We start from the raw sequence: 27,293 nt of genomic DNA, 5'->3' as shown, positions 1-27,293 counted from the left end.
CCCCAAAAGAAAGTGGTTTCCTTCCCCCTTTCAATTCCCCGGAATGCAGACCCCCCGCTCCCTCCCCAAACCTTGATAACATGCCGTGACTCTTCCCTTACACAGGACACAGAAGCAGACCTGGGTACAGTGTTTACATCAACAGGTGAGCCAACCACGGTGTTTCCAGCTCCCTTTTCTTTGTGCTGTGGCCAGAAACATGTGTCCCTGAGCTGCAGCCAGCACACTGTGTGCACTTAATAAATTATACAGATTTTTCTGTTCTGCAGAGCCTGGCCCCAGCAATTTGCAGGTTAGTTGGCATCAGAATAAAGCAATTGTGAAAATAACCCAATCTCTTGTAATGCAAGCTGTTTCGGAGCGTGTGACCCCCATGGGGAAGAGAGCCCCCTCATTGTGGGCAGGTGTGTCCCCCGAATGCACACCAGAGGCTCCAGTATGCCAAAGGAGGGCCTGACAGTACATCTGCTTCCTACATCTGAGGTCTCGCTCTCCAATTGAGATTCGGGATCATAATGCAATTTTTGTGCCTATTAATATTTAAGACTATCTGGATTGCTTCCTCCATGTGAAGAAAAAATTGATTTAAAGAATCTCTGAAGTGGGCAGCCAGCAGCTCACTCCTATAATGCTAGCTACTCAAGAGGAGAAGATTGGGAGGATCACAGTTCAAGGCCAGCAAGTCAGAAAAGTTCATGAGACCCATCTCAACCAACAGCTAGATGCACACACCTGTCATCCCAGCTATGCAAGAGTCTGAGATCGAGAGGATCACGGTTCCAGGCCAGCCTGGAAAAAAGTTCACAAGACCCCATCTTAACTGATAAAAGCTGGGCATAGTGGTGTGCACCTGTGATCATATCTACTATGGGAAGCATAAATAGGAAGATCTAGGTCCAGGTCAGTCCAGGCAAAAAATCAAGACCTTATCTCAAAATTAACCAGAACAAAAAAGATCTGGAGGTAGAATGTTTACCTAGTAGACACAAATCCCTGAATTCAAACATCAGTACCACCAAAAAGAAAAAAGAGTCCCTGAACCAGCTGTGCATGGTGGTTCCCACCTGTAGTCCTAGCTACTTGGGAGGCTGAGTCAGGAGGATTGCTTGAGCCCAGGAATTTGAGGCCAGCCTGGGCAACACAGTGAGACACTGACTCAAAAAAAAAGAAGAATTTAAAACTTCTTGACATAGAATAAATAAAAAGCACCTATGGCTTATGCCTAGAATCTTAACTACTTGGAAGGCTAAGATTGGAAGACTGCAGTTTCAGGCCAGCCTGGGGGGACAGGGGTGAGGGGAGGAGTTCATGAGGCCCCATCTCAAAAGAAAAAAGTTGGGTGTGATGATACACACCTGTCATCTCAGGAAATGTAGAAATGTAAAATAGGAGAATCACAGTCCAGGCCTGTCTGAGCAAAAAGCAAGAACCTATCTCCAAAATAATCAGAGTAAAAAGGGCTGGAGGTGTGGCTCAAACAAGAGAGTGCCTGCCTAGCAAATGCAAGCCCTGAGTTCAAACTCCAGTACCACCAAGAAAGAAAGAGAATAAATAAAGAGTCCCCAGTACTCACATAACCTCCTGAGAGAAGTCTCTTTTCTTGCCTGAGGCTTCTGTAGTGTCGGGAAACTTTCTCCTTCACATATGATGTAGGGACAATGACCTTGGGTGACCACCCCCCACCATGGGCTCTGAGAAACTCAAATTAAATGCCCCCAGGTAGAAAGAGCAAAGGACTCTTCTCTGCCTCTTGCCCCTACCTGGGACTGACTTTCCCTCTTCGTATAGAACCTCTGTAGATATCAGCCTTCTCCTAAAACACCAAACAACACTGTCCAGTTTAGAGGTATCCACTGGCCAATCTCTAGCTCCCCACTAGAAAAGACAGTTTCAGAAGGAACTATGACAGAGGGGAACACCTAGGAGATAAGCAATAAAAGCTCATTTCTCTGTTTGGTAGAAAAGTCATGGAGAGGAAGTAAAAAACAGTATATCTGTCCTGCACACTCTCCAATCCCTAGCCCTCGTGAGGACAGTGGTGACAAAATTTGTTCTCTTTACAGAACATGGGCCGCTTCACAATCTAAGACACTGCCCTTCAGGCTGAGCCTGGGCACCATTAACTCACACTCACAGCTAAGTAAGAACCATCCTGCCCCCTTCCATTCTGGCCTCTACAGCCCCTGCCCCAACCCTTCACCACCCACTTTAATTATGGGAGATTGGAGTCAGGGAAAACAACAAGATAGATGCATTGAAAGAGAAAGATCCAGAAGTTATGCTCTTCAAGGTAATAAGAATAATATACATACAATGTATTTAATACAAAACTGGGCTAAGATTAGACTTGGAGGAGGTAAGGAGGCTTGGGTGTGCTTGGATCATTGCCATCATCATGGTTCAGAAGATGCACATGGAAACCAGGTAGTTGCAAACCAGGATGACCTTGGACCATGCATGGCCTCCACGTGCAGTCCCAGCCCCAGAATGATGGGACGTAAGAAGCTAGCCAAAACCTCATAGCTCACTTTACAAAGGAGGAAAAAAGGCTGAATGTGGGGAAATCCCATGGTTTGGTAGAGGCATAATAGGAACTTCAGTGTTATATGTTATATGTAAATAATATGCAAATATGTGTGCATTCTTCCATCTTCAAGCCATATAAATACAGGCATTGAGAAAATTCCAGAAGAAATTCCTGGTTTTACCTGTATTTCCTGGAGATACTTTGTTTGCTTTTTAGTGTACTTCTGTGAGCCAAGATCTTATATTTTTGTCAGATCCCATCAGGATCAACCCCAGTAAACTCCCTCCCTGACTTTGGTGATTCACTTAGGCCACCGAGGGTTCTACCTAAATCCCCATGATCACCACTACCCCATGATCAACCTTGTCTGGCTCTTGTTTCTTCCTCTCTCTGTTTCCATAGCCCTCTTACTCATCCCTGCCTACAGGAAAATGGAAGGGAAGGTGTCCACCCCATGAAAGTGACTCACCATGCCCGGGGGGCAGAGGCAGCCAGACACACAGCCCATACTCATGCACTCTAGGTCATAGTTCTGGCATGTCTTGGCACACTCCAGCCCTTCAGCCCTCAGGTTGTCAGCAGGACACACAAACTTGACCATTGGGGGCCGACAGGATAGGCTCCTTTTGCCTTGAAGATAGAAAATCGAAGAGGCGATTAATGAAGGAGTGACCAGATCTCTTTTCTACACTGTTCTTCAATCCCCTAGGTACTGTCACTCATTTGAGAAACAAAGTTGGCCACTCCATGGTAGCAGCCCAGCCTCTAGTGGGGTTTAGCTCTGAGCCAGTTTCCCCTTGTGGGTGACATTCTCATTTACTTCAGCTGAGTACTTTGACCTATGCAGGTGGCAGCTGTCCTACCCCAGCAGTTATTTGATGGCCCCCACTTCTCACCCTCCTTGATTGTGCTATAGCAGATTGCATTAGATAAGGATGCATTATGGAAATTTCCAGACCCAGAATTTCAAGACCTAGGTTTGAGTGCTAAAAAAAAAAAACAAAAGAAGAAACTTAGTGGGACCCAATGGAACCATTCCTAAAATGGTTATGTTCATGGAGAAGGAAAAAGCCATTCAGCCACAAAGCTTTTATAGGAATCCCACACCAGTCTCCATTCCTTGCTGTGTTTTCCTCTGTTTAATACCTACACATATTCATCTCCCCTCCCACATACTACACTTTTCACATATGTGCTGACTGTCCACCCCATCCCCACTCAATCCACTAGAATGCATGCTCCATGAAGGCAGGGATTTTTGTCTACTTTGTTCATTGACAAAACATATTTCCTGGCAATTAAGAGATATTAATGACTGACTGGATAATGGTGAGAACAGATGACTGAGACACCTTTGTCTCAAAAACTCTCATATACTTAATAGCATTTATATCACTATCTCCTCTGGGCAAGAAAGTCAGCATTTCCAGCCCTTTTTTCATATGGAAATTTGTGCTAGGAAGCTGAAACTCCAAACGGTTAAATGGATTTTTTTCCCATTTACAGAGAATTCCAGAAGCTTCCTGGTATTGAAAAAGATACAATACCTCGTGGTGGCTAGACCAGAAGACCTGAACAAGGGGAGTGTGAAAGGCAGGTCTAAGAGGAGTGAGGGTTGAGGAATGCCACAAGAGTGAGACAAAGAAAGAGGCAGAGGCACTTAGTGACCTTAGTGTCACATGTTCTGATTTCAACTTTTGAAATATGCCTGTGCTTGGGAACTTGGCCCAGCTCTTTGCTGAAAGATGATTCTGAGTCAGTCATATAGGGAGCCAGGCCTCTCACTTAGGGCAAGTTGGAGAGCAAATGGCCTGGGGCCGAGCTTTGTCACCTGAAGGGAAGGAGTCTTAGGGAAAGTAAGAGGCAGAAGGAGGAACAGTCAAGATAGAGGTGGAAATAGCCCATTTATGTTCCTCCCATTGGAAGATTCCTTTTTAAAGCAAGCTTGATCCTTCTGGAAGCAAATATAGCCCCTGTGATCCAGAAACGTGAGTGTGACCCCACCTGCACAGGTCACCCCTTCTCCTGAAACAGTATAGCAACCATTAGGACCTGCAAACTGAGGGCACTGGTCCAAACCCCTCCTCTTTCAAATCTATCTGAGAAGCTTTCAAAGAGGTGTCCTCATCAGCATGAGGCCATCAAAGAAGGGTAGCTGTCATCACAAACAAGGTGACCAACTCACTCCAGCTGTCCATTGTGCTAAGGTCATCATGGGCAAAACAGAGGTCTCACTAAGTTCTTCTTGCAGATAATTCAGTCTTTACCCTTCCACAAAGTAAATTATCTCTGACCTCCTGACCTCAATACTTTGGGTTTACACATGCAAAGTCATGCTTAGGCCTGAAAGTCACACAAACCCAGAAATCATGGAAAGAGCCAGACCCATACCTGAACATACATGCAGCAAGCTCCTCTCACTCGTTGTGAAGTGTTAGCAGATGGGAAGGGAAAAGCCTTCTAGGACTGTGGTACTCACTGCGGTGAGACAGGGGACTGCTGAGGGCAGTGTCTGGCAACAGGCTTCCTGGGGTTCCACTCGTGGTACAGTGCATGAAGCCATCTTCACAGTAGCTGCAGAGGGAAAAGCACAGCCCAGTTTTACTGGAGTCATCTACACCTACTGTCCCTGTTTCCCCACCTCCCTCAGTCTCTACCCCCTCTCACTGGGCTCCAGACCCATAAGTCTGTGAAGCCTGCCTTTTTAGGGTCACCAGTGACCTCTGCATCACTAAATTCCATTGAATTCTTCTTAGTTCTTTTCTTACTTTATCCCTTTCAATACTATTCATCAATGTTGATGATTCCATTCCATTACAGAATAAAAATCTCTCCTCATTTTCATCCGACTTTTCTGGCTGCTCCTTCGTAGAGTGTGCTTCGTAGTGTACTTTCATCATAGAGTATATGTGCACACATGGGGATACACACACACACACACACACACACACACACACACACTACCTGGCCTTTATTAGTGGTTCTGGGGTTTGAACTCAGGGCCTTGCACTTGCTAAGCAAGTTCTCTACCATTGAGCCACACCCCCAGCCCTACTCCCTGGCCTTTTATCTTCACCATTCCAGACTCCATCCTCAGCCCTTTCTTCTCACACTATGCTGCCATCCACTCCCCAGCTCCAAATACTGGGTCAATCACACATTTACAGCAGCATTTCAGACTCCTCCTTTGAACCCCAGACCCATATTTGCAAATGCCTACATGATAGCTTCCTTTGGGGTCTCAAAGGCACTGCAAATTTAGGACGTCCAAAAGTGAACCCATGGCCACCAAAGCCAGGCCTCTTCCAGAGCTAATTCTTGAACTGGTACTACCACCTGTCTGATCTGATTTCACAACCAAAAATCCAGGTTCATCCCTGATGCTTCCCCCTCTCTTACCCTGTACATCTGATCCATTACTAGTCTTTGGACTTTGCCTCCCACTTTCATGCTGGAATTCATATTCACACCTCTAAGCCCACTGGTATAAGGCAAGACACTCACCTTCTCCTAACTGATGTAACTGCACCTATCCTGCCTATCTCCTCTTGGCAGCCAAGTAACTTTTCAAAACCTCAATCTGATCATCATATCCTTGCCTGAAATCCTGCAAGAATTTCTCCTCAACGGGCATTTAGTTAAAGACCAAATTCCCACATTATCTGACCCCTGCATTCCACTCCCTTCTCCAGCCTGCTGCCTTTCTTTGAATCTTGAAGATGCATTTCTCCCTTCAAATGCAAGGGCTTTTGTATGCTGTTTCCTCTGATCCAACGTTGCTTCTGTGCAACACACACACACATCACCTTCCTTGCCCCCAATCCATCTCAAGTTCCCACCAGTCTTTGCTCCAATTGGACTTATCCTTCATTGTATTGTCTTAAGACTAAAACTACACAGCCAAATCTAGTCCTGAGTTCCTTCTTGTACATATTTTCCATGAAATCCAATTGTCACCTAACATGGATAGAAAAAAAAGAATTCAGCCCTAGTACTGGAAGAGGACATGGTCATGAAGAGGTCACTGATGTCCACTCAGAAAAGAGCCTGAAGCCAGGGTCATTCCTCCAGCCCTGCCCACCCAGAGGCTGCTACACGCCACCTCCCATCTTCTCTGCTATGAAACAATAACTGGCAATAGCTGCTGTCCCAGAAGTCACCCCAGCTTCTTGTAATCTGGCTTCTTTCCTCACCATAATACTAAAACATGGAGTCCACCATGCTTTGCTGACCTTCAAGCTGAAATCTGTTCTCAACACAATATGGAGAGTTAGAGCATCCCTGAATTCTAGTCACTTCCTGGATGATTTGGACAATGATAATCTCTCTAAGACTCAAATTCTTTACTAAAAAAGCAAACCCTGAAGAAGTCAAGATGGTGGATTAGAAGCAAGCAGCACTTTTCAGCTCCTCAGAGACTTGGAAGTTTAACATTGGACATGTAGAGACTTGGAGAGACCCAAAGACTTTGGTTATTGGGACAGAGAATTAGCACTGAGTCCACAACATCTCAGGGTTGTGGCAAAGAAGAAGAGAAGCAGAAAGGGAAGGGAGAGATGTCCAAAGGGAAAATTGACATAGAAACAGATTCAGAACAGAAAGGCACTCTGAACATAGCTGATCTGGTAGCTGAACACTGTGTTTGTGCTCAAGAAGTGCTCTGTTTCTCAATGTAAAAGTGTAGTGCTGTAGTGGGGAGCCTTCTTGAGAAGGTTGTGCATAAGCTTACTGTTTAAGAAACAACTCCTTACAGTTTTCTTTTCCTTAGAATTCACAGCAAGAATTGCTATTCTGTCCTGACTAGTGTCTACATTAGCTCACTATACCCTCAGAGGAACTTCACTGAGGCAAGCTCATTAAAAATATATGCAGTGGGATTTGGGTCAGAGGCACAGGAGTAGGGCTCATTTTTCATTTAAGACTGGCAGCTGTGTTAGCCAGGAAAAGAGGGTTTGGAAACTAAGTGAGCATGAGACTTCATGCAGAGATGGGCCCTCAAAAAACTATACACGACACTTTCAGATACAGTAATAGTGGTGAAAAGCACAGAACATACTGTACCCCCTCCATCCAGTGCAGTTTGTTTGTTGTCCTACTTTCAGTGTAGGCTTTTACAGGGATGCCTGAGATCCAAACACACAGTGGAGCCCAGTGACAGCCCAGCCCTGGAGCAAAGGGGTACATTTTGCTAATCTGTATGGAGTAAACTCCATTGGAAGGATCTCTGGTTCCATGTTGCTTTGTACTAACAAGCAGGAAAACAACCATTGCAAGTTGCATATGCCCCAAACCAATCTCACTGACCAACTGGAAAGACAGGGTGGGGGTAGATATGAGAGGAAAGAAGAAAGGAAGCAAGGAAGGAAGGAAGGAAGATCTCCCAGGCTTTTTTCTCTCCAAGAGGTGTATAATCCAAGAAGACACAGAAAGAAGTGCCTACATGACCTCCCTAGTGGAAACGATGCTTTCTTTTTTTTCTTTGATTTATTTATTTTTACTTTTTTAAGAAGGGTGTTTTGTACTTTCTCCTTGGTTCATTGGTTGTGTGTGTGTGTTCTTTTTGTTGTTGTTGTTATTCTGGTTTGTGTTGTTGATCTTTCTCTTCCTGTCTTAATAATCTCTCTCTCTCTTTCTCTCTCTCTCTCTCTTTCACTCTCTCTCTCTCTCCCTTCACTTCCACCTTTCTCCTGCTTCTCCCTTTTCACTTTTTTGAATACTCTAGTTCTCTTTCTCTTTCCATTTCCCATTTTCTTCTAATTATTTTTTCTTTCTCTTTTACATAAGCTTTTAAAACTTTATTGTTTATCTCATTTCTGCTCCCTAATATTCCTATTGTCAAACCACTTATATGTCATGGCTGGTACTTGTTTTACTTTATTTCTACTATTTGTTTCAGTTACTGTTAGTTGTTTTGCCCTTTCCATGCAGAGCTGGGAATCAGCATGACACTGTGAATATGTTGTACAGATGCTCTGCCACCAAGCTACACTGCTAGCCAGCTAAGAGTCAGCACACATTGCTCTACACATAACTCATGTTCACTCGAACTTCAGAAAATACTTTTATCTCCATGGATAAAGAGGATAAAATCCACAAGCCAATGACCAATCTCCAAATAAACACAGCTGAGGGGAGGGAATAAAGATCTGCTCCTGGTCATCTACCCTTACAGCAACAGCAGAAGGAAACAACAAAACAGACTGTGGACAGTGCACCTATGAGGGACCACAGCTAGGTCACTCCTACAACACTTCAAACTTTATTGTTGACAAACTAGAAGTAATTACAGAGGGCCTGCCCGATTTACTCCACCATCTACAACACATCTGTTTTATCTACTCTTGTGAAAACAGGGTGCTCAGACCAACACAGTATGCAGTGTCTCAGAATACACTAAGCCCCACCAAAGAAGTCACAGGAAAACTATATTACAAAATCCAATTAAAAATATATTCAAAGGGAGGTGGGGAGGGGTGGCTCAAACAATGTATACACATGTGAGTAAATGTAAAAATGATAAAATTTTTTTTTAAATAAATTTAAAAAAGAAAATATGTTCAGTGTCACAACAATCCAGTAACCCTAGACACATCACAAGAGAAGGCTGTTCCCTAAAAGGGCTTTCACATAAAAGTGGAAGAGCTATCCAGCCAAACAATGTGTAAATCTCAGCATAGAAATACAAGGTGTATGAAAAAGCAAAGCAACATGACTCTGCCAAAAGTTCTACAGCATTTGACTCCAAAGATATACAAGTGGATGGAATGCCATATAAAGATGTCAAAAGGATAATTTTTTTAAAAAGATCAATGAATTCTAAGAAAGAACAGGAAAACAGCTGAACTAACTAAATAAGTCAATATAGGATATGAATGAGAAGTCCAATAAAGAGAGATTTTGAGAAAAAAAATCTTGTAAATGAAACACTCAATAAGTCAAATAAAAAGACTCAGTGAAAAGCCTCACCTTGATTAGATCAAGCAGAAGAGAGGACTTCAGGGCTTGAAGATAAGATTGATGAGTTAGAGCATTCTGAGAGTAATAAAGAAAAAATAAGAAATTACATATAGAAAATGCAAGACCTCTAGGACATGATTTAAAGACCAAACTTGAAGATTTTGGGTACAGAAGTAGGTTCTGAGGTATAGACTAAAGGCACAGAAAAGCCTGTTCAGTGAAATAATAGCAGGAAATTTCCCAAATCCTGAGAAAGATATGGACATCCAGGTACACGAGACATTAGAACCTCATGACCAGAAAAGAATCTCCCCATGCCATATTACATTTAAAATGCCAAGAGTACAGAACAAGGAAAGAATACTGAACAGTGTGAGAGAAAAGTGCCAACTCACTTATAAAGACACTCCCATTAGAAGAACAGAAATTTTCTAACAAACTCTAAAGGCCAGGATATCACAGAGTGATGTACTCAAGTCCTGAAATAAAGTAACTGTCAACACACATTATTATAGCCAGCAAAATTACCTTTCCAAATCAAATTAAAAAAAATAAAGACATTCCAAGATAAATGCACATTAAAGGAATTCAGGACCACAATGTTACAGAGATATTTAAAGGAATCCTACACACACAAAAAAACAGAAAGATAAACACAACCACAAGAGCATAGAAAATAAGAGATCCTATTAGAAAATAGACATTCAAGCAAGAATTAGGAAAATATCAGTCATTGTAAAAGCAACAAAATGACAGTAAATAGTTTATATCCCTCCATTATAATAAGTGGTCTTTATTCTCCAATTAAAAGATATAGGCTGACTGATTGGTTTAAAAAACAAGATCCAACTGCTACAAGAAACACACCTCACTGACAAAACATATATAGACTGAAAGTGAAAAGTGGAAAATGATATTCCAAGCAAACAGAATCCAAAATCAGGCAGGAGTATCTATATGCATATCTGACAAATTTGACTTCAAGCTAAAATTAATCAGAAGAGAGAAAGAAGGTCACTACATATTGATAAAGGAAACAATACATCAAGATACAATGTTTGTAAATATGTGTGTATATATATATATATATATATATATATATATATATACACTGAACAATGATGAATCCAGTTTCATTAAATAAAACACTACTGGAAATAAAGAGACAGACCCCCAATACAATAATAGTGGGGGTCATCAATACCCCACTCTCACATAGGTCATACTCTCACATATGTCATACTCTCACATACATAGGTCATCCAGATTTTTAAAAATTAACAAAAACTTCACAGACTGCTACAGAATATCCCATCCAACAGCTGCAGAATACACATTCTTGTCAGCAACTCATGGAACTTTCTCCAAAATAGATCATATTTTAATCACAAAGCAAGTCTTAACAAATATCAAAAAGCTGAAATAATTTCTTGTATCTTATCAGATCATAATAAAATGAAGCTATTAACCAACAGCAAGAGAAACATCAGAAACTGTACAAACACATGGAAATAAGACAATATAGTTTTAACAATAAAGTAGGTTTTAACGATAAAGTAGGTTTTACAGATATTGGGGGTGAGTTAAAAATTCCTGAATCAAATGAAAATGGAAATACAATGTATCAGAATCTATAAGATACAGCAAAGGCAAGTCAAACAAGGAAGTGCCTACATTTTAAAAATAGAGAAATTCCAAGTAAATAGCCTAATGATGCATCTCAAGGTGTTAGAAAAACAGGAACAAGCCAAACCCAAAACCAGTAGAAGAAATATATAATAAAGATCAGAACTAAACTTATTGAGTCTAAAGGAATAATACAAATGATAAATAAAACAAACCCTTAGCCAAATGAACCAAAAGAAAGAGAGAACCTACTTCCCCTAGCTAGGCCCCAGCTCCTAAAATTTCCAGAAGCTCTCAAAATAACATTACCAGCTGGGGACCAAGACTCCAAGACAGGTGAACATTTCGGAGGATACTTCATATCTAAGCCATAACACTCCAACTCAACCCAGCAAAATAGCAAGGTACAAAATCAATGTATCAAAATCAGTAGCTTTTCTAGACACCAATAATGAACCTGTTGAGAAAGGAATCAGGAAAACAATCTCATTCACAATAACCTCTGAAACTAGAAAATACCAGAAGTAAAACTAAGCAGGTGAAAGAAATCTAAAAAGCACTGAAGAAAGATGGGAAGTCGTCCCATGTTCATGGATCGGCAGAATTAATATTGTTAAAATTGTATATATTCAAAAGATTTCTACAGACTTGATGCAATTTCCATCAAAATTCCAATGACATTCTTCACAGAATTAGAGAAAAGCAATCCTAAAATTCATATGGAAGTACAAAAGACCCCACATAGCCAAAAAGCAATCCTGAGCAAAAGCAACAATTCTGGACATATAGCAATACCTGACTTATACTACAGGAAGAGCTGAATCTCTGAACCTTCTAGAGGTAAACACAGAGGAAACACTTCAAGATATAGGCCTACACAATGATTTTCTGAATAGGACTCCAATAGCTTGGAAATAACCACAAAAATTGACAAATAGGATTGCATCAAAGTGAAAACATTTCTGCACGGTAAACAATTAACAGAGTGAAGAGACAGACTACAGAATAGGAGAAAATCTTTCTCAGCTATTCATCCAACAGAAAATTAATATCCAGAATGTACAAAGAATAAAACAAATAAGTAATCACCAAAAGAACAAATACAATCAATAAATGGGCAAATGAACTGGAAAGACACTTTCAAAAGAAGTGAAAACAGCCAATAAATATATGAAAAAATGCTCAACATTTTTGCATCAGGGAAATGCAAAATTAAAACTACATGGAGATTCCATCTCGCCCCAGTCAGAATGTCTATCATTCTGATATGTATTGAAAGCTGTTGAAAAATGGTGGGTGGGAGGTAAAGGGGTAAGAGAGAGTACTCAAAGGGATTAAACAGACCAAAGTAAAGCACACCCACAGTGGGCATGCATTGAAACACCCCATTGAATGTCAACTCAAACATTAATAATGAAAACCAGGACTGTAAAATAGGCACAGTGTGTGTGGGTTGGGGGGGGTACTAGTGGGAGGGGGAAGGTGAAGGAAGAAGATTAAAGTGACAGTATATGGTTGATAGAATTCACATACCTATATGAAACAAAACTAAAAAACCTCTTGCAATTGCTTTAAGTGGGGTGAGAAGGGGGCTGAGAGGGAGAGATGATGGGGGCAATGTAAATAATGTATAATATAAGACTAATCAGAATTGTCACTATGAATCCCCCACATAATAAATATATCCTAATTTTTTATTTTTTAAAAGAACCAAAAAATTTTTTTTAATTTTTTTAAAAAGCAAAAATAACAAATACTGGTAAGCATGTTGGGGAAAAAGAACCCTTATACACTGTTCTATGGATATAAATAATTTACTATGAAAATCAATATAGAGATTCCTCAGAAAACTAAAAATAGAACTACCATGTGATCCAGCTATTCCACTCCTGGGAATCAAGGTCATCATGTGATACACCCATGTTTATCACAGCATGATCCACAATAGCCAAGTTACGTCATCAGCCCAGGTGCCCACGAATGGATGACTAAATAAAGAAAATGTGATATATATGATATATCATACATATATCAACAATATATGTATGATATATGTGATTATTATTCATTTAAAAAAATAATGAAATCATGTCATTTGTAAGAAAATGGATGGAATGGGGGATCTCTATGTTCAGTGAAAAAAGTCAGTAAGTAGAGCATATTAGCTCTCACATGTAGAACCTAGAAAAAAAGACATGATAGTAGAAGGCGGACTGCTACGGCAAAAGATGGTGATTAGAAGAATGGAGTACAAAAGAAGCTAATGGGGGTGAATATGATCAATGTATGTTACATACATATATAAAAATATGACAAAACTCACTATTTTGTACACTTAATATACTCCAATAAAAATGTTCCTAAAAACTATAAAAATCACTGAAAGGAGCTAAATAAGACCTAAATAAGTTGAATGACATCTGTATTTATGTTTTGAAAACTTTACTTTGTTAGGATAGTAATACTATGCAAAACAATCTACAGATTGAATGTAATCCCTATCAAAATTCAATGGCATTTTCCACAGAAATAGAAAAAAACATATTAAAAATTATATGGCATTTCAAAACACCTTGAATAGACAAAACAATCTCAAAAATTCCTGATTCCAAAACTTATTACAAAGCTGCAATAATTACAACAATGTGGACTGGCAAAAGGACAGATTTATAGACCAATGACATAAACAATTCAGAAATAAGCCTTCACCTAAATGGTCAATTGCATTTCTGTAAGAGTACCAAAACTATTTGATATGAAATGGAGTCTTTTTTAACAAATAGTGCAAGAAAAATGGATATCCATATGGAAAATGATGAAGTTGAACTCTTACCATACATAAAGATGATTTCAAAATGGACCAACAATCTAAACATAAGAGATAAAACTAAAAGTCTTAGAAGAAATCACAGAGATAAATATTCATGACTTAGAACTTGGCAATGATTTCTTGGATATGACCAAGAACCATAGGAAGCAAAACAAAAGAATAGATAAATGGACTACACCAAAATTAAAAAGCTTTTCTGCATCAAAAGACACTATCAACAGAATGAATTTGCAAAGTGGGAGAAAGTATTTGCAAATCATATCCTGTAACTCAAGATCAAAAACCCAAACTACATCATTCAAAACTGGGCAAAGGACTTAAATTTCCTCAAAAAAAAGAAAAAGAAAAACATATCTAAATGGTCGATAAGCACACAAAGAAGTACTCAACATCATTAGTCACTAAGGAAATCAAAATCAAAACCACAATGAGACACCACACTAAACCACTAAGCTGGAGGTGTGACTCAGAGGGTAAAGCACCTGCCCAGCAAGAGAGAGGTCCTGAGTTCCAAACCCAGTACCACAAAAAAAGAAAATAAAGGAATATGACAGGGGCCAGGGAGGTTAAGAGGAAATTAAAACCATTCCATTGCTGGTGGGAATGTAAAATGTTGCAGCTACTGTGGAAAAATAGTTTGGTGGTTCCCTAAGAAGGTAAATTACCATGTGATCCAGCAATTCTACTCATAGGTATAGACCCCCCAAAATTGAAAGCCTACACTCAAACACATATCGTACATCAATGTCCACAGCAGCAATATTGGCCATAGCAAAAAGGTATAAGCAACCCAAGTGCCCACAAACAGATGAATGGATAAACAAACATAGTATATATGTGCAATGGAATATGTTATTGTCAATAAAAGGAATGAAATTCTGACACATGTTACATGGATGACCCTTGAAAACACTAATGTAAGCAAAATAAGTCAGACACAAAAGGACAAATATTGAATGATTCCACTTACACAAGTATCTAAAGTAGTCAAATTCATAGAGACAAAAAGTAGAATGGATTTTACTGGAATGGGGGAACAAATGGAGAGTTATTATTTAATGGACACAGTGTCTTTTAGGGATGATGAAAAGTTCTGAAGATGGATGGCAGCAAGCTGCACAACTTTGTGAATGTTTTAATGCTGCTGAACTGTATACCTGAAGATAGCCAAATGGTAAATTTCATGTTATCGACTCTTAGCTCAATTAAAAAGGCAACTGCACTTTTTAAAGGCAAGCCCTACCTGCCTGGCAGCATTGCTTTAAGATCCCAGAGAGAAATACCTCTATTGCCAGACAGCTGTTATAAAACAACCAAACACTGAGCCAAAGCTAATAGGTCAAACAACAGAGTATTTTACAACATCCAGCCCTGTGTATCCATGGGCTCTGCACCCCCAGATTCAACCAACCATGAGTCGAAAACATTCAGAGAAAACACTGTGTCTGTACTAAACACATACAAACATTTTTTCCTTGTCATTATTTCCTAAATAATGGAGCAAAACAAATATTTACATAGCATTTACATTGTATTATGTATTATAAGTAATCCATGGATGATTTAATGTATATAGGAGGATGTGGGCAGGTTGTATGCAAATACCAACCCATTTTATAAAAGACATTTGAGCATTGGTAGATTTTGGTATCCTGGGAGTCCTCAAACCAATCCCCTCTATGGATACCGAAGGGTGATTGTCCCCCCTTCTTCTCTTAACTTCCATGATATGACACTATCCTGGTTTTGCCCCTTTAGCTGGCATTCTCTCTCTCTCTCTCTCTCTCTCTCTCTCTCTCTCTCTCTCTCTCTTTGGGGGTGGGGGGTGTAATGTAGTTTATTAAAAGTGAGAGAGGGGAATTATAAAAAGCCATGGTAGGACCAGGTAGAAGCTGGAAGAGTTTTTCATTTCCAGGTGCTTTTAAACCTGGAGCATATGGAAAAGGAAGAACCTGGTGATTCCCAACCAATAATCGATGAGTGTCTCTCATAGGATCCCTTTTTTTCCCTCTTATCCTCTAATGTCCCCCACATGCTGGATGCAGTCCTCTTTTTGGCTCTCTGGCCCATGCCTCTCAGTGAACCTCACAGCTATAACTGTTATCCATACATAAATCTCTCACTCAAATTCCAGCCCCATACTTCAAGATATTGGGTTCATTCATTCATCAGATGCCCTCTTGGCAGTTCAAAGTCAATAAGGTCAAAACCAAGCTCACTATCTCCCCTGTAGCTCAAAAGAGCCCCCTTGCTGCTTCTGTCATCACTATCCTCCAGGCTGTCAGGTTCAGAGCCCTAGGCCATCTTCAGCAGCACCTCTAGCTCTCCCACATCAGCTGGCCTGTTCACATCCCCAGCTCCAGCTTCTGGCCCCCGCTTTCCATTCCCACTGTTTTTACTTGGTCCAAGCCTTATCAACTTCATGTCAGTCTGTAACAAAATTTTCCTACAGTTGCTCTCCTTGTCCTCACATACATCGTGTGGCTTCCAGAACCCACTCCCTAAAGCTACTCCTTACCCTACTTTCTCCCTGTTTGAGACTTTCCAACATCCCACTGCCTATGTTCAAGTATCAGTTCTTTTTCTGTCTTTCAAAGACCCCTGACTCTGATCTCAACCTGATTCCGGTCTTTTTATCTTTTCTTTTTATTATTGTTGTGCTGGGGGTACCCCCTCCATCATTCTCCTTTATCCCCCTTCAATTTCTGGAATAGCTTCAACAGGTCTCATTTTTCCATTAACACACATGTGTACATAGTATTTCCACTATATTCTCCCTCATATACCCTTTTCTTATATCCTACCCCTCCCACTGGTGCCAATCTCCCAGACAGGACCTGGTTTTTTTGTTGTGGTGGTGGTGGTTTTGGGTTTTTTAGGGGGCTTTTTTTGGTTTTTTTGGTTTTTGGTTTTGGGGTTTTTTTTTTGCCTTCCTGTTCTCTGACTTCAGTCTTATCTCTCTGCTATCATTGGGATCTGGAATGTCCCCCAAAGGTCCAAGGCTTAGTCGCTGGCTTGGGTGTTATTGGGAGGTGATGGAAACTTTAGAAGGTAGATATAATGGAAAGTTTGAAGTCATCTGGGGGTGTGCCCTGGAAGGGGACTGTAGGACCCTGGTCTCTCTCTTTTCCACACCCAACCACCGTGAGATATATGGGCCTCCTCCACCACAGGCACCCACAATGATGTACCGTGAAAAGCAATGGGGCCAATCTGTCATGGACGAAAATGTTCAAAACTGAGGGCCAAAACAAACCTTTTGCCTTTTTAAGTTTATTTACCTCAGTTATTTGTTGTAGTAACAGAAGGCTGATTAACACACCCTCCTTCATACATTTGTATGTAAGATCCCACCAGGGGACTTACCTTGGTTATTGTTGGGTACTCCTTGTGTGCTTTTTGTCCCTAGTCTTCTTCTCCCCCTAAAAATGCCCTTCTCCTATCATGCCACCCAACCTCTTCAGTGGGAATCCTCCTCCAGGTCACAAGTTACTTCCTGCATGGAGTCTTCCATAATTCCTTCTCATGGAAGCAACCTCCCCTTTCTGGATGAGGGAGACTTTTTATGCCTCTGATATGACAAGTCTACAATTGTTATGATTATTTCATCTTAAGAAAAATTAATAAATGTATACTCCTTTGTGCCCAAGATGTGTTGGGAACTGGGGATCAGGGCCAAAGAAATGGTCTCCACTCCTGTGTTAGTCAAAGTCAGGGGGAGATGTAACATGTTTTACTGCAATCCAAGGCCAAAAGCAATAGCTGTTTCAATAGAAGTGTGACCATGTTTTGGATACATGAGATGGAGAGGGGCTGTGAAATAATAACATTGGAGCAATGAGAAAAGCCTTCATCTCACAGGCAACATGAAGACCTCGTTTGAATCTTGATTTGACCAAACCAAATATCAAAGGACATTTTGAGAAAATCAGGAAAAGGTGAACTGGATTGAATAATAGATGCTACTAAGGATTTATTGTTAATGTTCAAATTATTAATGATGATGGTTAAGTTATTAATGGTACTACATTCTTTTTATAAGCACTTACCTATTAGAAATATGCACTAAAGTATTTGTAAGTGAAATGATATAAAATTTAAGGTTTTCCTTAAACTAGTCCCAAAATAAAAGCAGACAATAGATAAAATAAGAATGGGAAAAGTATTGATAATCACTAAAGCTAAGGATGGATATATCAGGGCCTCTTATATTATTTTCTCTACTTTTATGTCTTTTTGAAATCTTCTATGATCAGGACATTTTTAACTGGCTTACTTTGGTAGACTGTCAGCTCCTTTGGGAACCAGACTTCTTTGGATCACCAATTCTTATCCAGAACCTGGAACAGAACAGGTGACAGGTACTTGCCCTATGAATGTTCTGTGTCAAGTTTCTTCTGTGATCACACCAGCCCTGTTGCCTCCCCTCTGACTGTCACAGAAGGCCAGGGTGAAGAGCTAGAGGAAGCAAGCATGACTTCGAGCTGTTTACAGGGAATGTGCATGTTTTAGATCAAGATTGCAACTGTGACAGCTTGGATGTGGTGTGTACCCAAATGTTCATGTGCCAAAAGCTTGACTTCTAATGATTGAGAAATGAGGAACCAATAAGTGGGTGGAGCCTTGTACGAGGTAATTAAGTTGTGCAGGCATCAGCCTGGTAAGGAATCAATGCCCATGTCTCAAGGGACTGGATTAGTTATCAAGAGAATGGGTAGTTAAAAAGTAAGCCCCTCTCCATGCGTCTGCTCTCTTCAACACACTCCACTCATCACTCACACACACTCCTACCATGTGATGTCATCTGCCATGTTATTACACAGCATGAGACCCTCGCCAAATACAGCTTCCCAACCTTGAACCTTTCAGCCTCCTTATAAATGTTCAGCCTCCTTATAAGTGTCCAGCCTCCAACCAGTATGTTGAAGCAACTCAAAACGAACTAAGAGACCAACACACCATTGAGACAAATGTTGCTATGGCATATTATCTACTGGCTCAAATGCTTCAGCCTGACAACACTAGAGGGATGCTGAGGGGAGGCATACAGCGAGCTCTCCCATTTTCTGTTCTAAAAAAGGGAAACTGAGGTCTAGAGCAGGGAAATAGGCCCAGCACATGACAGTGGGCAATTAAGCTCAAGAATTCCTCTGCCAGCCTGGAGCTCTGATTCCCTAAAGAGTAAGGAAATCAGAAGACCCAGATGAAATCCCAGCTCTGCTATGACCCTGCTGTGCAAGTCTGTCAAGTCACTTCCTAACTGAGCCTCAGTTTACCCATCCATGAAATGAAGGACTTTGAAGACCACTTTTCTGTCCAGTTCTGCCACTGCAGAACTGCTGGCCGGCTGCCTGCACTTACCACATGGTATGATGATCTGAGAAGATGTCTGCAGGCTGGAAGATCTCACCATCATAGTAACAGGGGCACTGGGCCTTGGGCACACAGTCCCCCCTGTCATCTTGGTAAAGCCCTGGGGGGCAGAAGCAGCCCTCAAGACAGACCTCGTTGCATTCTTCATCGGGGTAAGAGAGGGAGCGGCAGGTCAGGTTGCAAGGCGCCCCACACTGCAGGTATACCTGGCCCTGAGGGCAGCTCAGTGCTGGAGGAGAGGGAGAGTAAGGAAAGCTTCAGAGGAAACATTGGATGACAGAACATGGGGGCCACCCCTTGCCACTGTGACTCCCAGTTATATCTCTATGGTCCCCACCTTCCTTTTCCACTCATAGCACAAAAAGAGAGATCATGGTTTCTTCACCTCTCAATTCTCCAAGTCTAGGACACAGTACAAATCCCAGTAGATCTGAATATTTAAGAGAACTGAGAATGGCAGGTAAGCACATCTCCATTGTGAGCATGACAATAAGGATGCCATCTACTAAGCACCTACTGGGTGCCCTGCTCGTCACGTGGCAGGGCATATGTCTCACTCGATGAGTTAGCTCTCATCACCTTCCTTCTGTTTGTTTGGGATTTTTTTGTTTTGTTTTTGCAGTTCTGGAAATGGAACCCAGGGCCTTGTGAAAGCTAGGCAAGCATTCTACCACTGAGCGACATCCCGAGCCCTCTTTCTATGTTATTACTCATAGAAACTGAAACTTGAGCTACGTAACTTGTCAGGGTGGTGCTTCTCAGAAGGAAAGATTTGAACCCAGCTCTCCTCCGCAGCCCTAAAGCTCATGTTTTTTCTCATTATACATTAAAAGAAAAACAGTCCCTTCGAGGACACACAAATCACAAAAGCAGGGACACTCTTATACCTACTTCAACAAAATAGGCAGTCCCATCTGCCTACAGGCCTCACTGTCCCTGGCCTCTCACGTAGAAATGCAGAAATTCCGCAAGAAACAAAAGCCAAGAGAAAAGACAGCAAAGCTCTAAAACAGCTAAGAGAATGGACTCTGTACCCCAAATACCCAGGTTCAAGGCCCAGTTCTACCACTAGCTAGCATGTTAGTTTGTGCAGCACCCTCACTGGAATATGGTAACAATATGGTCGCCCACTGGGGTCTTTATAAAGGTTAATAAACCAATGTGTTTGGAATAATGGCTGGCACATGGTAACTGTTCACCACCATTATTATCATGAATATTGCTGGGGAAACACAGCCTCAGCTCAGCAGCCTCCAGATGGAGGGAGTTTCCAGAGAAAAGGCTAAACCTAAAAAGACCTAACCCTCCTGCATTGTGGCCAGTACATAACAATGGTCTACAAAACACACTGATGATAAAACACTTTGCTGGCAGGGTGAGCAGAGCAGGGGAGGGGAGGGGCTTACTTTACCCCTCCAAAATGTTTCCCCATTGCCCATCAGCTGCTGTCTGAGAAATAAGAACCTCGCTCTGGGCACACTCCTCCTGGGACATTACAATCCCTCCCTCTCTGTTACACTCCATTTCTTCAGCAGAAACCCACTGGCAAAGAATTTCACAGAAAGTTCTGTGAGGGTCAGCCCTGGCACCAAACCTCTGGCGCAACCCTGAGCCTTCCCTTCCCACAGCCACCTTGGACTTGGTGTTTGAAGTAGGTGGGAAGGGAGGGGACTCCCTAATCACGTGAGACATTGACTTTCCTCTGAAGGAGCGGAGAAGTTGGGCCACTGGATGAATGTGCAGAGGGAGGGGAGCGTCCCGCGGAGCATGCCGGCCAACAGAGACAACACTCACTTTCAGTCCATTGCATCCGCAATGACAAGGACATGTTTCATCCACTAAAGAGCAGCTAGAATCAAGAGGGGGTTTTGTTTGTCTCTAGCGCTGGCTTGGAGCCTTATTCATTTCTCCTTTAGTCTTCTTCCCCAAAAGAGATAATAAACACCTCAGTTTAGCAGACATTTCTTGTGTTCCCACTGTGTACTGTGCCAGATTCAGAGATGCAAAGATGGAACAACTTGGTTGCTTTTTTCTCAAGGAGCCTGTAGTCTTGTCTTTCCAAAGGAAATACAACCATTTAATGAGGAAAAAAAATATACATGTGCTCCCAAGTTGACTTTCAGCATCCCACAAAGTAGCTACATGGCAACTCCTTGCCCCATGAATGTCTCCAACTAATGTGACTTCTTCTTGCGCATGGATGTAGTGGTTTGAGAGCTCCATCCATTTCTCGGAAAGGGAAAATGAAGTCTGGGTCCAGGAGACAGCAAACCTGAGCTCATCCTTAAGTTGAGAACAGAAAGAGGTAAAAACCTAGGAGACTGGCCTACTCTCCTTGTACTCAAAGGAACAACCAGAGGCTATCTGTCACATAAACCCATAGAGACAGGCACCTCTTGTCCTTAAACATCTCCAGAAAGGGTTCTTCCCTCCACCCAAAACTTTCTGCTGCATCATAAGGCCTTGGGAGGCAAGAAAGCTCTAACCCAAATCTCAGTCCCTGCCACTGCAACGTCAGCCTGGGGCCCTGTTCTGTTCCATGGAGGCAAAGAACAGCTGCTCTTGAGAGATGAAAGAATGTTCCCAAAGTTCCTTGGCATTCAGAGAGAATTAGGAAAGCCTTCCGAAGTCGTAGCCTTCAGATACCATGTAATTTCTAATAGTAGTGGGAAACTCGGCACATTCAGAAAGAGCACATCACTGGCTCATCGCTTTCCCAATTTCGAGGCGGCAGACACTAATGATGGAAGAAGTTCGGAGGGTTACGGTCACAGAGCTGCCAGGCAAGCTGCTGGGAAGGCCTCAGCTCAACTGTTCTGATGCCAGTCCCCAGTCTCCCTGTGCCATCCCAAGGCTAGAAGGTGAAGAGGGCACAGCTGCATGCATTTATACACTTGTTCCCTTTCATCCCTACTTTTGTCTCTGCCCTTCCTTTTGAGACTTCTTAGACTTGAAACATACATCGGTTCATTAAACCCCAAATAGTGACACTTCTAGAGTCTCCCACCTGAACTTCTCTTCAGATACATGGTTTTAGTTCCTTTACTGCTTCTCATAACTCCTGTTCTCCTGTTTTTGTCAGGGCCAATTACATTTTTCATCTCCAAACATATGTACTCCACCCTAAATGTCAGAATACCCACTATATATGGTACCCTAACAGAATGTCCACCTCACTTCATTAGCGCTACTATTCCACCAACTCCTCTCTGCCAAGAAAGCACATTTTTAAAACCACGGTCAAGTACACTTCTTCCAGAAAGCCTTCCTTAGCTGTGCCTGCTCTTCATCTACTCATCCCTTTACTCAGTGTGATGGCACCTCTGAAGACAGCCTCAAAAAGGATGGTTTGAGTTCCATATCATCTGCTATTGCCTGACCACACTGGATACTCAGAAAATGTCCCCAGAGCAAGGACAACACCTAAAACGTGAGCACACTCTAGCCACCCATGGGACCATAGTGTGGGAGCAGAGACCAAATCTGGTACCAGGAATCTACCAGCACAGAGGGTGGATGTGAAGTCAACCAGGACAGTGATGTTATTCAACTTTACACAACTTTATACAATGCCACAGGCTTGGGCCCCACAGCCCACCAATGGCTTGCCTGAAGTTACAAACACAATAATTCCACCCACTGCCTTCTTTGGACTGGGACCCACCCACTCCACAACCTGACCATACATGGAGTGAACACTAGGTGGCAGCAGCCACAGGAACTCTCTGCTTGGTGGGGACTCCATCCTGCTAGGGCTCCAAGTAGGGATCCCAAAGCCGGTCCTATGAAGGCCCACCACGTCTTGCTGGGAGATGGAAGAGGAAAGTGACTGCAAATGAACTGTCCCACAGTCCGGGCTTGTCAAAATGCCCTGGGCTGATGTCCAAATGAAATAATGCAGAGAAAGTGCCTTACAAAGGACACATGGACAGAGACCCCCTCCTTCTCCTCCACTGCCAGGGCATCAGTGGCGTTTGGGTGGGTTGCCTGGAGGGAACACCCACCACAGAAGCTGGGCTCACGCCATCCCACGTGCACGCCTCTCCGGGCACAGGCGGCAGCATAGCTGGCCACAGCACTGCACAGGCAATCCTGGCCATCAGAGCAGGAGCAGACATCATAGCGGCAATTCCGCAGATAGGGCAGGGGGCTGACCACATGGTGGCAGGCCTCGAACTTGGAGGATGTCAGGAGTGCACAGGCCTCTTCTGCGAACGTGGCTGTGGGAGAGACACAGGAGCAAGCCCAGGATGACAGGACCCTGCCACACCCTCTGGGTCCCACCACAGGGGGCCTCTGACACCCATGGCCCAGGAACCAGCAAGGTCTCCTGCTGAATCCCCACACCCACTTCTCCATCAGCAACACAACTCTGGCTGTGGCTTCTGTAGCCAACTTGCTTTCCTAATTATACTTGGCTCAAATGCAAATTAAACTGATCCCAGAACACACACCTACTGACCCACAAGAAAGTGACCAACAGTGAGTGGTTGAGTAAGAGGGGAAGTTAATGGAGTGCTGAATGCTCCTGAACAAGGCCACCCTACTCCATTTAGCCTACAATAAATCATCTCTGACCTCACACAACTGCTGTCCCTGTAGATTGAGAACATCCCAGGCCAAAAGCTATTTATTATTCTTTTCTTTCTCAGGGTTTCTCCCAAGGAGGGTGTTCAATAAAAAGAATGAAGAGTAAATGAGCCAGCTGCAGATAATCAAATGCTGATGGCAAAAACAAAGGCCCACCCAACCCCTTGCTTCATGGACTAACACACACCCACAGTGGGTACGCTGTCCCATGGAGTGTTCTGGAATGTGGGAGACCCCGGGGTTTTGCAGCTCACATACTCAGGCGTGGGTTGAGGCTGCAGGGGTCACTGTGTTGCTTCTGCAGGTCCTGGCATTCCCCATGCAGCTTCCAGGCATTCCCAAAGTCCACAACCAGGGGCTCCACCAGGCCAGCAGGGGTGAGGAAGTCGTCGCCCTTGTTACCGTTGTAATTCCCACACAAGCCGCAGGTCTTCCCTGAGTAAACTGGGGAAAGCTGCAAGGACAGACCAGGCCACCTTGGATCAGTTGCCACCAATGCAGCTTGTGTTTAGCTTATGAGATGGCTTAAGTCAAAAAAAAAGTTCCTCCAGTAAAAAATAATTACAAATGACAGCAAAGCCCTAAACCAGCAAACTACAACTACGTGCTTGTAACTCAATCCTTGGTCAAGTTGTGCTTGGACCATTGATCAGAGAGGAATAATGCCAGAGGGATTCTGAGGATTATGCAGTCAGTTAAAGATGGAGCAACTGAGCCCAGGGAGAAGTGGCCTGCCAAAGGTAGTGGCAGAGTTAGGATGAGTACATAGGCTGAGCTCCCTGTGTTCATGCCTGTCAGAGGAGACAAGCTAAGCCCCAGTCTCATGAAAGTCAAGTGCAAACTCAGCACCCATCCAATGAACACTTAGAAAAGTCACCTGGGCAAAGCAGGCTGGGTCAGGTGCAGTCTGAGCCCTCTTCACCTTCAATAACTAGGAAAACACCTTCCTTCTAACCTCCTGTACTCACCTGAGCTGTGAATATCACCAAAGAGAAAAAGACCCCCAGTCAAAGGGACTCCAGAGGGGATGGTTGGAGAAAGGGGAGTCAGCAAGAACACTGGGGCAGCCTGCTGTTCAGTGACCAGGAGGGGACCAGGGCTCAGACTCCAGGCATCACTCATTGTCTGATCTCAGAGCACTATGAAGCTCTGAATCCAAAGTACAAACAGGGGAATGGAACCTGCCTTTCACCTGGGACAGCTGGGGCACCTGCTGACTTCTGTTAAGAAGACCCTGATTTGAAGATACAGCAGGGACTGAACCCAAAATTCCTGACTCCAGCTCTGTGGATAACTAATGAGGCCTACTGACCTCCCTGTGTTCTGAAGACCTGGGCCCTTATGATCATCTCTTAAAGCCCTTGCCTGGTCTGACTTAACAAGGTATGTGATGAGCAATCCAGTAGAAGTTTCTAGACCCACAAAAAAAAAGAAAGAAAGAAAGAAAGAAATGTACCTAAGTGACTGGGTGCAGTGGCTAACACCTGTAATCTCAGCTACTTGGAAAGTAGAAACGGGAGGATCACAGTTTGAGGCCAGCTTGGGCAAAACATTAGTGAGACCCTACTCAACAATAAGCCAGGTGTGCTGGGGCACACCTGCAATCTGAACGATTTAGGAGGTTGATGTAGAAGGATCTCAGTCCAAGGCCAATCTGGGCAAAAGTGTGAGACCCTATCTGAAATAGTAACTAAAGCAAAAGGGCTGGGGGAGTGGCTCAAGTGGTAGAGCATCTGCCTAGCAAGCGCAAGGCCCTGAGTTCAATCCCCGATACCACCAAAAAAGAAATATATACATATATATCCTTAATAAACAAGAGACAGTGTGACACTTCCTTGTTTGGTTTACAAATGTCCAGAGTTGTCACACACATTATGCACCAAGGCCCTGATCTCCCTGCTTAAAATTCAAATCCCCAACCCTGGTGTTTCCTGCCCCTTCCCTGTTTTATTTATCTCCCCAGACTTCATTCTAATATATGATATAATTTGCGTGTTTGCTTTGTTTATTGTCTGTCTCCCCCACTCGAATTTAAACTCAATGAGGCAAGGATTTGTGCCTGTTGCAATTCACTGTTTTACCTTTAACATCTAGAATGGCATCTGTCTTAGTCAACTCTGGTTGCTGTAAAATACTATAGACAGGGCAGCTTACAAACAATAGGAACATATTTCTCCCGGTTCTGGAGACTAGAGGTCCAAGAACAATGAACCATCAGATTCGATATCTGGTGAGGGTCCCACTTTCTGTCTCATAGATGGCACCTCTCGTTGTGTCCTCACATGAACTGGCTGGGGCCTCTTTTATAAGGACACTAATTCCATTCATGAGGGCTCTGCTCTCACAACTTAGCTCTGTCCCAAAGGCTCCATGTCCTAATTCCATCACCTTAGGAGTTAGGGTTTCAATATATTAATTGTGAGAGTGGGGGGAAACACAAACATTCAGTACCACAGTGCTAGAGAGCACTGAATAAATATTTGTTGAATGAATGGTTGAACAAGTAAAAAATTAATTAATGCATGAATAGGTTCTCTCCTGATCCAAGCCAACAGTCAAGGCCTGCTTGAGCAAAACAGCAAAACGGTGACAATCCTTTATTCCCCTCCCCCACTTCTCAGCATTTTCCCTCTCTCCTCCTCCTTCTTAGACACATCGGGTGCCCTCATGTTCCCCAAAGCTGCCATGTCCATCCCACCACCAACCACCACTTCCATCCCCACTCTGGAAACAATTTCTCCATTGGTTCCCTTGGCTTGTCTCGTAGGTCACCTTGGTCAGGAGTTGGAAGCATAGCTGTCTCCAAGGACACAGGGACGTGGCTGGCTGGGATCCCGTAGCATCCCAGCTTAGGACACTTTGAGAAGACAATTGTGTTGGAAACAGACCTGTGCTCAGTGACTATTCTGACAAGGTGGTGTCTGCTGAGGCTGAGCTGGGCCTACAGGGCAGCCCACTGAGCCGGCTAGTCACGGCCTTACTGCCCAGACCCAGCTGCATGGCAACTGGGTAAATGTACCACACAGGTGGAAAGGAGACCAGAGGGTCCCTGGCAGCCTGTCATCCATCAGTGACTGTTCCCAAGCACCAGGAACTAGCCCTCACGCTCCCCACGCTGCCCACCACAGACTCCCCCTTCAAACCAAAACCATAGAACAGCCCTCACACCATCTCCTGAATCTTGTCTGAATTCTCAACTTCTTAGCAAAACCCACCCCTCAGAGAACCCTCCATCCCCATTCCCACAGAAAGGAGTCTAGATCTTTCCTCAGAGGACAAGGCGGGCAGCTGCCCACGACGAGAAGATGAGAAGTCCTGAGCCTGCAGAGTATACACTCTGCTATGTGGAGGTAGCTGGGAAGGTGGATCCCTCTCTGGATGCTTGAGGTG

General features: G+C 43.0%; 1 protein-coding gene across 1 annotated transcript in view; it reads right to left on the bottom strand.

Moving 5' to 3' along the window:
- Vwf (von Willebrand factor) overlaps positions 1-27,293 on the bottom strand; it is a 152,075-nt gene that overhangs the window by 75,548 nt on the left and 49,234 nt on the right. Inside the window, exons 14-18 of the mRNA XM_020158236.2 lie at positions 24,162-24,357; positions 23,318-23,533; positions 19,302-19,542; positions 5,007-5,101; positions 2,997-3,157 (exon numbers count right to left, since the gene is read on the bottom strand). Coding sequence (XP_020013825.1) covers positions 2,997-3,157; positions 5,007-5,101; positions 19,302-19,542; positions 23,318-23,533; positions 24,162-24,357 — 909 coding nt within the window. The remainder of the gene's footprint in view (positions 1-2,996; positions 3,158-5,006; positions 5,102-19,301; positions 19,543-23,317; positions 23,534-24,161; positions 24,358-27,293) is intronic.

Source organism: Castor canadensis, chromosome 6 (assembly GCF_047511655.1).
Source record: "Castor canadensis chromosome 6, mCasCan1.hap1v2, whole genome shotgun sequence".
Classification (NCBI taxonomy): domain Eukaryota; kingdom Metazoa; phylum Chordata; class Mammalia; order Rodentia; family Castoridae; genus Castor; species Castor canadensis.
Note: the sequence above shows the minus strand (reverse complement) of the source record. Positions and strands in the feature narration are given on the sequence as shown.